Genomic DNA, 11,814 nt, shown 5'->3' on the forward strand with positions numbered 1-11,814 from the left:
GACACTAGAAGATTATAACTTTCATAGAAAAAGGTAAAAAATTTACTAATAGGGTAATTTGAGGAATCTTCATGCTTTAGAGTTTATCCAAATAAACTCTAAAGTAACCTACCATGTTGGGAAAACGTTACTATTCTCCCATTTAGATTATCTACTAGGAACTGCATTATTTGTGCACCATTATAAACTTTCAATCAATCTTGACAAGACAAAAAGATGCATTATCTTTATTCATTTGTGGCCACTTTTTCTCTAGAGTATTTGGAACCCAACATGTAAAATAATAATTCTTTGACCCTCATACATTTATCATTCAGTACTATTTAACCTTTTGAATATTTTGAAGAATGTTATGATTGTTGTTAGGGACGATTTTTTCATCATGAATTAAAAAATTATTGGTTTAATATAGTATTTGGTCCCTTCTTTTAAGGGTTTGGTTCAAAATGATCTCATCTTTAGAAAAGGTTCACTAAGGTCCCATATTTCATTAAAATTGTTCAAAATGGTCCTTCTGGCAGACAGCATTAAAATCGTAACAGTGCAGATGCTAGCGTGACAAACTATTAGTGAGTTGTTTAAAACAACGCTTACGTGGCTGTTTGAAGTCATTTAAATGTTTAAATATTGAGGATTAAAATAAAATGAGAAAAAATAGGCTAAATTAAAAAAACCCTTACCCTTATATGACGCCATTTCTGGGGTCTTGGCTTAAGTGAAAGTTGTAACGCCCCGGCAACTTACAGGGACTGCTGACTGCCCCCCACACATCAACACGAGTCTTTCCAGTGTGTTTTGTCCTCACTCACACACTTTCCGAGAAAACTTCCCGGAAGGTCACCCATCCCATAATTACTCTAGGCTAAGCACGCTTAACCATGAAGTTCTTATAAGTTAGGCTACCGAAAAGGCATTGATAGTTATTTTCATTCTCAAATCTGTGTTGATAGTTGCATTTTTGTTGATATAGACAAATACAATGATAGTGCTTTTTATAGCTACTTTTTTGGTAAGGGGAGAAATGGTAGTGAAAGTGAGAATTATAGTTTTAGTTTAATAACTAGTACGAATGATACAAATGATAGTGATTCCACTCTAGGAGAAAATTATAAGATTCAACTGTAAAGTCCCATACCTATACAGTCTCTAGATCCCTCTCATTTCGGTGTATGTTTGATTCGTCCACGTGCCCCTTCCACTGAAAGCCTGCTAGGAGCCGCTCCTTGTCCATGCCTCTTGCATCGGCGATCACTCCCCGCCCTTGTCAGTGCCCAAGTGTCACAAAAGTGGTGATTTCTTGGCTGTTGCGAAAGTGGTGATTTGTGGTCATTGTACTGTTGACTCATTATCTAAGCCTAATTAGTTGTTGTTGTTTATGTTTTATTTGGGGGTTAGGGTTTAATTTGATGTTGTGTTAACAATAGGTATTTTCATCGATTTACTCTGATTTTGGGTAGTATAAAAAGTTGTTGTTTAAATATTTTCTGTTGAGTTGTTTTGTAATGCATTGTATTGTGTTTTAAATATGATTTTAGTTGTTGACTTTTGGGTTGTGGAAGACAGTGTGCTGGAAAGGAGGTGGATGATGGACTGGAGGTGGAAGAAAGTGGTGCAAAGGAGGTGGATGGTGGACTGTAGGTGGAAGAAAGTGGTGGAAAGGAGGTGGATGGTGGAGTCCAGGAAGAAATTGTAGTGGAGAGTCAAGTTGAAAATGAAGTAGAAAGTGAGTGTGGAGTGGACGGTGAGGTTGAAGTAGAGAGTGAGGATGAAATTGAGGTTGAAGTTGAAGTAGAGAGTAAGGGTGGAGGGGACAATGAAGTTGAAGTAGAGAGTGGGGATGAAGGCTATATGGATCATCTTAGTGGTGATGAGTACGTGGAGGAGGAAGAAGAAATTGGTTTTGGTTTGGAGGACAGTGATGAAGAGTGTAGGGCTGAGGTCAATTGTAGGGGACCAAAAGTGTTAGAAGCACTTGTGTTAGAAGCACTTGTGTTAGTTTATTATGTCAGATATTTTACATGTGTTCATATCCATTTGGGACCAAAAGTAAACAAATTTAAATACAATTGGGGACCACATTGAACATTTTAAAATGAAAGCGGATACTATATTTAACATTTCACATGAACGCCTTCACATTACATAGACCTTGACATTACATGAACAAAAACATTCAGTTACACTTCATATAAGCATAAACATTGTCTTAGACCTCAACCAAAACATTGAGCCACATACCAAACCAAAACATTCAGCCACATACAAAGATCAACCTAAACAGACCTTTAGAATGACAATGTTAATTACAATAACAACACACATAGCTCCAAGTAAATATTTCATCCTTCTCTGCGTGTTTTGGACTAAAATTTCCAAATCACAAATCCTCCTCCTTTGTTTGACACTTTCATCATCTTTTTCCTCATTATTTTCTTCAGTACACCATTTGAAAAAGTTGCAGTAAATTCCTCTTGAATATCCACCCTATTATGCATACTACACCATTTGAAAAAGTTGCAGTAAATTCCTCTTGAAGATTCACTCTGTTATGCACCAAATAAGCCACCAAAATTGAAATTTGCTCATCAATCTATGATCAAATATATTCCAAATAAAGTGAAAAGGGAAATAAAAAAACCTTGTAATGACGACATCCCCAAAATTTTTGCCCAGCATTCTCGGGAGTTCTCGCCACTTTGGTCACAGCATAATCACTACACTTGCAATGAGGGATTATCCCACCTCCCCTCCAACCACCATCATTTGCGGATTGTGAATTTCTTTCCCACCCTGTTTTGGAACAAGAAGAAAATCCTTGAGAAGAAGCCATTTGTATCCCGCAACCTCTGCTAAAAAAAGTTAACAACATGAAAGAACCCTAACTTCAACAAACCCTAACCCACCCCTTTTATTAACCTCAACTTTAAGTCATTTCCGCCAACTAACTTCAGTCCGCAGAGCCACGTAAGCTTCGTTTTAAACAGCTCACTAATAGTTTGTCACGCTATCATCTGCACCGATAAGATATTAACGCCGTCTGCCAAAAGGACCATTTTGAACAACTTTTAATGAAATATGGGACCTTAGTGAACTTTTTCCAAAGGTGGGATCATTTTGAACCAAACCCCCAAAAGAAGGGACCAAATGATGTATTAAACCAAAATTATTCAGATAGAGTAGTGTTTCAAACGTTTACATACGTAATACATTTTTATTTTCTCAGGTTAAATTTTGGTTCTCAGATAATTGAATTTTGAATTGTACGAGAAAGGAAACCTATTATTAGAACTCAGTTATCGGATAACTGAAATTCTGAAGTGGATTTTTAACTTCTTTTTTCTTTTTCATTTAAAAAAGAAGAGAATTTTGGAAAAAAGATCATTTACAAAAATATAGTAGAGTTTAAAATTTGGCTCTTCTAGTACTGAATTTTGATCTAATAAAATTGTGCAATCTGCATAAATGTTTGGAATGTTATTTGAGTAATTTTTGGGTCTTTGATTCCATGTGTGTATGTTTAGGTTGAAAATGTTATACTGTCAGTCGTCCTTCCTTATTTCGTTCTGTTCCGATCGTCCAATCTTTTTTAAGAACGCAATCTACACCAATCGGTTGTTGACTTACAAAAGATACTATGACGTTCAAGTCAGATATGTTTTTTAAAAAGATGTCAATTTAATTAGGATAGATAAAAGTGTGACTTAATAGTATATTTATAGGACTTATAGTAATCAAACCTATTAGTTAATAATTAATACCGTATATTCATATTTGATATGACAATCAAATCATTAATAATATATACAACAGTCAAACCATTAAGGTTGTATATTCATATTTATAAGACAGTCAAACCATTAATACTGCTAATATACCTACTAACTATCCATAAATGATCATTACACTCTTAATTAGACTTTAATTACTTAAAGTGGCTGCTTATTATTAAGTTAATTCTCATTGTAACACCGACCAGTATATTTCACTCACTAGAGTGTATTTGGGTGAAAAATAGCTTTTGTTGAAAGAAAAGTCCTCCATCAAGCATTTCCGAGTCTATGATGCTACAGTCTATATCCACCTACCAGATCCTCAAAAACCAAGTTGCATGTAATGGCAAATATAACTACGTTAGCAGATAAAACTAACACTTATAATTGCTTTTAAGATTAGAGAAAGTCAGAAACAAAGAAGCACTTTGAGCATGAAATGAAGCTAGCAAATTAGATAGCGAATCTATTGCATTTCTTTTTGAACATTTTCTTGAACTCATCCAGACAATTATGATAAGCACGGTTTCTGAATCACTGACTTGGTTTTAAGAAACTTATGCTTTTGTACTCTACACAGAACAAAGCAAATGTTGTATCGAGAAGGACAAAACGAACCTTTTGAGTTTTGACTTTTGCACTGCAGACAACTTGTTAACGTGACTGGACATGCTTCACTCAAACAACTTAATGTATAACATGTCTTGGTCTACACGTCCCTAAACATAGTAGTTACCAAATGCCAGCGCAGAATTTCGTGACAACACTCAGCTAACTAAAATATGCACGGGTGTCTATTTCTATTTTTGTTTCTTGCAAGATAAATATAAGCTTCCAGTTTTTGGAGCCAAAAGGTTTGAAGACTAAGCATAGCAGAACTTGATAAGAGAGTTTTGAAACACTAAGCATAACAGAACTTGATAGAGCAAACATCTTTGAATACTTTAAGTTAGGAATCTCAATCTTACCGAAACACAACACATGGATTTCTAAATTGTTACTCTCCCAGAATCGAAGTCAGAAGTTAAAGTAGGATAAAGTTCTTCGGAAGTAATTAATATTGAAGAAATGGGTTTGGCAGAAATAACATACCAAACTAAGATAATTAATTATATAGCTTTTAAGTTACAAACAGACCAGAAGATTAGGAATGTTTAATCCTTCCTACCAGTAATAAGTGGTCTTATACATATGCATGTTTTCATTTATTCCATCTACAAAAGTACTCCCGGAAAATTCATGACTTTTAGAGAGTCAATGATCCCCAAAACTAATGCAGTTTATTAAATGGTTCTTCAATCAGAATTGGAAGTTCACCTTAGTAGTTTTTTGGCATAAAGATTGATATAAGTTACTTAAGGTGAAGTTCCAATTCTGATAAGAGAAAAAACACCTAAGAATCTGCATGGAAGTTTTGTCCATTTGCCAGTTGCTCTAAAATCGTAAGAAAGTACTCATTCAACTACCTGAGATGAAGCAGCTGAGTTCTCAAATGATTTCTTTCTCACTATGAGGCAAGTGATTCTTGAAGGGTTGGAATGAGTGTTGTCAAGGCAACAGATGACAAAGTCTGGTCGGTGAAGTGCAAGAAGATGCAGCCTATCCTTTCCCACTACCACAGCAGATGCATCAAGAAGAACATGCCAGTTGTTCCTATGAGCCTCAGAAATCCAATGCATTGTTCCATTTGCATCAACTGGGTAAGAGAACAAGCCTTTTGAGCTGATCTTACACCTCCTCCTAAAGTTTTGACTCAGCTGAGACCCGCTGATCCTCAAATCCAGCCAAGTCTTGGGTGCTGAGATCACCTTGGACTCCTTAAAAGAAGCAAATTCCCTGATATAGTCTTCTTCCTGGTCAAGAATTGTCATGTAGTAGTTTCCCTTAACAAAAGGGTAGCTTTCTCCCACCAGCATCATAGCATCCTTGTAGCTTGGAGTGAAGAGAACAAAGTACTCTTCATCAGGCAACCCATAATGCTTCAGAATCTTATTACGAGCTTGGATTTCTGGGATAGAGATGAAACTTCCAGGAAATGAGGATTTCTTGTTGAGAATGTCAAGTAATCTTGATGGCTCCAACTGGATCTTGGCCCTATCCATTTCAGGAAGATTACTGCCAAACAAATATGTAGAAGACTCTCTTGGTGATTTGCCCCTATCATCCATCATGGGTTCTGATGGCTCCTCATAGATGATAAAGCTAGACAAGTCTATACCATTTCCATCTCCTTCCATGAGGCCTGAATATTCTGGATACTTTGCTAGCACGTATTGTTCAACATATTCCATTTCTTTTGGTGTGATTGGACCTGACCATCTAATGTCAAGATCAGGGATAGTTGATATGGCTTCAGCTATGATGTGAGCAGGAATCAACGTTTGCCGTTTCTGCAATTCAGACCATTTTTCAGCTTCAAATCAACATGCAGCATACAAAAAGAAAGTAGAAAAAGTCAGAATATGATAGTTATTACCTTTACAACCATGCTGTTTGATTTGCAGCTCTCAGTTATTAATCTGTGTGTTGGACCTTTCTCTTCATTTTCTACCATCTCTTGATATTGGACCTGAATTAGGGAGTGGATTCAAAATCGTTACAATACAACTATCATAAACTATACAAACACAGCTTTGAGTTGTGACCACTTTACCTCAGACCCTCCTTCTGAAATTTCATGCTGCTGCCGGTTAGTTCCCATATCAATTGTCTTCACCACTTACAGAAACATAAGATAATTTTGTTTAGTGTACAAAACACCAGAGAAAATCTTATGTAGATGGCGAAAAACAACAACAAAAGTTTGTTCTAAGAGATTGAAGGTATATATATATATATATATATATATATAGTTTGATTAAGATGGGGGCATGTTTGGAAAGAAGCTTTGGCCTAGCCAAATTCACAAAGATGACATTTCTTGTTGAAGCTGAATCTTCTTAAGACAAAGAAATTAAGAAAACAAATAAAGTCAGATGATTACACCGAGAAAGACAATAGCAACGCTTTAAAATAGAAGGCGATGATGAAAGGGGTGACATTTTCCTGTTGCCTTAACCATGGTTTGTTTGTGCAATATTCTCCAAAATTATTCCCTACTATACCCAGAATTATTGGTCTCAAAATTCAAACTGAACCTTAATTAAAATCTGAGCCTAGGGTTTGATTGTTAAACTCAATTAATTGAGGTGGAGAAGATTTTTGAGGTGTTGCTTTCCATTGGCAACAGCATCACCATATTTGTTAATTGTTGAATAAACGTCACTCTTGAGTTTTATATTCTTAATGGAAAATGATCATTGGAGAACCTTGATGAAATGTCAACAGAGCCGTGGCATCTTTTTTTTTTTTTTAATATCTTAGCATACTTTACAGATGGAATATTTCAAATTTTCAAATCACTGGGCAATTGAGTTTTATTAGCTCCTTGAAAAAGGCTTTTTAACAGTTTTAACAGCTGCTTTTAAAGACATTATTACTTAAACCTGAACAAAATTGACTGTCACTGAATTTTGCTCAGGTAAAACCTAGATACATTATGAAATCATTTCAACAGAGAACTGATTCATTTTTAACAGATTAACTTGAGCAAATTTATTTAGAAAAATGAAATTCTTGGAGTAACTAGTAAGTACAATACTAGAATGTGATTTAATGCAAATAAGAAAGAGCAATAAAATGAAATTTTGGCAATGATAAGCTCCATGATATAATACATGTAACCAGAACTATTTAATGTAATAAATGGGGGAAAGCTTCATTGAAAATATAATTGAATTTCTTAATTGAATTCCCCATATGTCACGCTACAACTTGCGATACCATTGATAAGGACGAAAATATTAAGTTAATGTTAGGATCATATGAGGATTTGACCTTTATTTATTTCCCTAATGTAGAAAAACCAATTAGTCTTTCAAAAATAATTAAACAAACACATCTACCAATATAATTATACGAATCAAACTTTATTTATAAGGAGGAAGAGGGCATTATACCGTTAAGAGATTCCTTCAAAAGAATATTAGATATGGACAAGGACAAGGGGGTCACAATAAAGTGTTTAATATAATAATATTATGATTAAACGAACATTAACAAAAAAGGAGGATAGATAATAAGTAATGGAATGCCGTTGGGCATGGTTGAATTTGCACACGAAATGACTTGGATGCTTCAATGGCAATTATCCAATTATGTGGAAATTGGTAGGTTGAACTATATATATATATATATATATATATATATATATATATATATATATATATATATATATATATATATATAAAAGATTGATTTTTGTATATTTATTTCGTATGTTTTTCTAAGTTTTGGGAATGATATTTTTTTTAAGTCTAATATCATATTTTTTTAACAGCTCTTCTATGTTTCGATCTTTTGATTTTATTCATTTGATCATGTGTCTCACCATAGTTTTATTTGGCTTTAATATAAACCTCATTCGGGTTCAATATCATCCTTATTCGACTTTCATATCAACTTCATTTTGACTTCAGCAGCTTGACCCATCGACCTCTTCTACATCTTGGCCTCTCTCAGCCTCAACCTGTTAACTCTTCAGTCTTGACAACTCAACCGCTTGGTATCATCCGCATCATAATCTCATTTGGCTTCTTCTCAACCTCATTCGACTTTAACATATTGGTCGTTTGACCTCTCCTGCTTGATCTCAATCAACTCCAATACCATAAATTATTTTGCTTTAATATTAGCCTCATTTATGTCTCAACCTCTTTGTCTCATATCATTTGTCGACTACATTCTTGAAATCTCGCCCTTACCCTGTTGGCTTCACCTTCTCAAACTACTGAAGTGATCAACAAGTCAGTCAAAGAAGAGTCACCCAAACGAACCCCTACCAATCTAATGCCGAGATGATCAAGGAAGTGTTTTCCAAAGAATCCCTCTCGCTCGGTCTAATCGCAACAGGTCGGTCAAGGGAGAGTTCACCTAAGTGAACCCTTATCACATCTCCATTAGGTTGGTCAAGGAAGAGTTCACCCAAGTGAACCTCTATCGATCTAATGTTAAGACGGTCAAAGAAGAGTTTTGTAAAGAACCCCTGTTGCTCAGTCTAATCGTAAGAAATCGGGCAAGGAAGAGTTCACCCAAGTGAACCCCTATCGATCTAATGTTGAGACAGTCAAGGAAGTGTTCTGGTAAGAACCCCTACCACATAGTCCAATCACAACAAGTTGGTCAAGGCAGAGCTCACCCAAGTGAATCCCTATAGATCTAATGCCAAGACGGTCAAGGAAAAGTTCTCCAAAGAACTCCTACCGCTCGATCCAATCGCAACAGGTCGGTTAAGGGAGCATTTGTTCAGAGACGTTTCGTCTATGCCACACAATCTTAATCAACCACCATCAGCCTCTTTCAACTCCAACATGTTGGTCGTTTGGCTTGTACCACCAGGGTGCAAGGCATGACAGCAAAAATTCGCACAGCGCACCACCTTTGGTGCGCTGAGCGAATTTTCCTGATGGGGAAGCCTTTCAGCTGAAATTCGCATAGCGCACAGGGTGCGCTATGCGACTCTTCATAATTTGCAGAACGCATGATTCTACAGAATCATGCGACTCACACCCCTCCAACCAACTCCAACCTTCCAACCTAACTTCTAACACCCCAAACATGTGATATGGACCTATTTAAACTTGTCTAGATGGATTTTAACAACTATGAATTGATCTTAGAGTGATTTAGACATGAATTTAGTTCTAAAACCTCAAATTCTATAACTTAAGACCTCTAATTCAGTTCTACCATTTTTATTAAGTTTTAGACCAGTTTTATGATCCTAATAAGTCCCAATTGACTTGTCTAGACTACCTAAACAGACCAAATGCACCGCATACTCCTACTGTCCAAAATCACTCCCTCACTTCCCCTTAACCAACCCAAAATGTTTCCCAATTACTAAACTGTTTATCTAATTATCATTACAGTAGAGATCTTACATTTTCCCAACCCTTCTTACACCCCAATTGGTCATCGGAGAGGAATCATATGTCTGAACACATCAGACTCACCTTTGACGCCAGCACATATGACTAGTCACAACTGACTACCAGGGCTGCTCTATGATCAAGGATGTGCCAACTCAGGTTTTTAAGGTTCTTCTATCCTACCAACAAAAAAAGGCTCTTAACAATTTACCATTAATTTATTTAAGTTGTCCAAACTGGTCTACTGTACTCTAGACCTCAAAAGCCCAATTTTTAATATTTCACTTCATCTCACAGTAACCTAAAACAGTACATTTTCACAAGAGATACCCTAACAGTGCTTCCCAACACAGAGTTGAGCTTGCAGGACCTACATATCACCAAAGTGGTGATGACAACAACCCTTTGAGCTAGAGTGAACAGAGAAATCGAAAGAAAGGTACACAAAGCACATGCAACCCACAAAATCACATGCCCTAAGCTCAAGAACAACGGAGAAAGAGGGGAAGACGACTTACCGGTCGGAACGAAGAAAACGTTCGGTAGAAAAGGAGCTCTCTACGCGGTGAACGCTTGAACACCTTCAGAATCAAGATTGTACGGTTAAATTTGCTGGAAATCTAGAGAGAAGGTAGAACACAAGGTTAGGGCAAAACAATGGTTCTAGAGAGAGAAGGAAAAGACTGACTAATGAAATTAGACCTTTAGAAAAACCCCTTCTAAAGTCATGTGTCCTTAGTCTTATGGACCTGACTGCCTCCAACTAGAACCCAAGCCTTTTCTTATTCAGGCCCTTACAATGCACCAGTATGTGGGAAGGATTATTAACTTGGAAAACTTTTTTACGAATCTCAATATGTATGTATGATAATTTAGATTTTTCAATTTACCTCATTCAAATTGAATACAGGCTAAAAAATATACAGTATCATCTTGATAAGAACACGATGAGGACCATGCAGTTCAAAATTAGAAAAAACCATCAAATGTTATTATAGTGTTCAGCCCTGAAACATGCTTCATGTTTTTTGTTTTTTTCATTCTGCACTTTCTCTCAAATTTTTCTAAAATGTACATTACACCCCACGGTTAAAACTTTAAAAAATTGAAAAGAATCTTTGACCATATTCTTTCTAAACCTAAAACATCTTTATCCTTCTCATTTTCACGCTCATTTCTTTCACTTTCTCTCTCAGCCCTCTTTCCCTTCTCCATTTTTTCTAGCTCGTTCACTACTTCTCACTCACAGATCCAACTTCAACTTCCTTTTGTTTGATGCATTCCTTCCTTCTTTTTCCTATTGCTGCATTTTTTGTTGAAGGTTGGTGTATTCCTTCCTTCAAAGTTCAATTATTTATTTATTGTATGTTTGTACATGTAGAATTAGATTACATATGGCTAGAATTACAATTTATATGATTAGAAGATGTATTTAAAGCAAATGAGTTAAAGAATAGGTTAGAAAGTTGTTTTGGACCACAGAAAACATTAATTTGAAAATGAATTTTTCAAAATCAGATTTGGAAATGCGAAATTGCCTTCATCAGATTAAAAAGTTGATTTTTTTTTATCAAATTTCGAAATCTAATATAGATAATTAGTTTTCCAGATCCTCTAAAGACATAATTATATTTCTAAATTCAACTATGCCTTTTTAATATTATATATATATATATAGGTTTGTTAACGCGCATGCGTCTGTTTTTTAGTTGGTACATTTTAATAATGTGTACCAGATTATAGTAGAAAAAAATATCCTCATATATTATGGATTCTAAGAGTTAAAGTCAAGGATATTTAAAATTAGATAAGACAAAAATTATAAAATGAAAACTCATTATAAAATCATTTTTTTGTAAGAAAATGTTTAATAGCGAGTGTTTATGATTTTTTCCATTCCTTCATATGTCATTATGCTTTTGAAAATTAGATAAAATTAGATAAGATAAAAATTATAAAAGAAAAACTCATTATAAAATCATTATAAAAGAAAAAGCCATATATATATATATATATATATATATATATATATATATATATATATATATATATATATATATATATATATATATATA

General features: G+C 35.0%; 1 protein-coding gene across 1 annotated transcript; it reads right to left on the reverse strand.

The window, feature by feature from the left end:
• Positions 1 to 4,830: 4,830 nt before the first annotated feature.
• LOC106761173 lies at positions 4,831 to 7,102 on the reverse strand. Its single transcript, XM_014644691.2, has 4 exons — positions 6,754 to 7,102; positions 6,424 to 6,488; positions 6,247 to 6,339; positions 4,831 to 6,160 (listed from the first exon to the last, which is right to left on the reverse strand). Exons 1-4 carry the CDS (start codon positions 6,809 to 6,811, stop codon positions 5,225 to 5,227), a joined length of 1,152 nt encoding a protein of 383 aa, XP_014500177.1. The 5' UTR covers positions 6,812 to 7,102; the 3' UTR covers positions 4,831 to 5,224.
• Between the last annotated feature and the right edge of the window lie 4,712 nt (positions 7,103 to 11,814).

This window comes from Vigna radiata, chromosome 5, assembly GCF_000741045.1.
Source record: "Vigna radiata var. radiata cultivar VC1973A chromosome 5, Vradiata_ver6, whole genome shotgun sequence".
NCBI classification, from domain to species: domain Eukaryota; kingdom Viridiplantae; phylum Streptophyta; class Magnoliopsida; order Fabales; family Fabaceae; genus Vigna; species Vigna radiata.

Bases quoted from the DNA above. Each gene is read 5' to 3' on its own strand.
- LOC106761173 (XM_014644691.2), bottom strand. From the start codon at position 6,811: ATGTCACCCCTTTCATCATCGCCTTCTATTTTAAAGCGTTGCTATTGT. The intron at 6,340-6,423 runs GTAAAGTGGTCA...TCCCTAATTCAG, and splicing joins TTTCAGAAGGAGGGTCTGAG to GTCCAATATCAAGAGATGGT. The intron at 6,161-6,246 runs GTAATAACTATC...TCTGAATTGCAG, and splicing joins CAAACAGCATGGTTGTAAAG to AAACGGCAAACGTTGATTCC.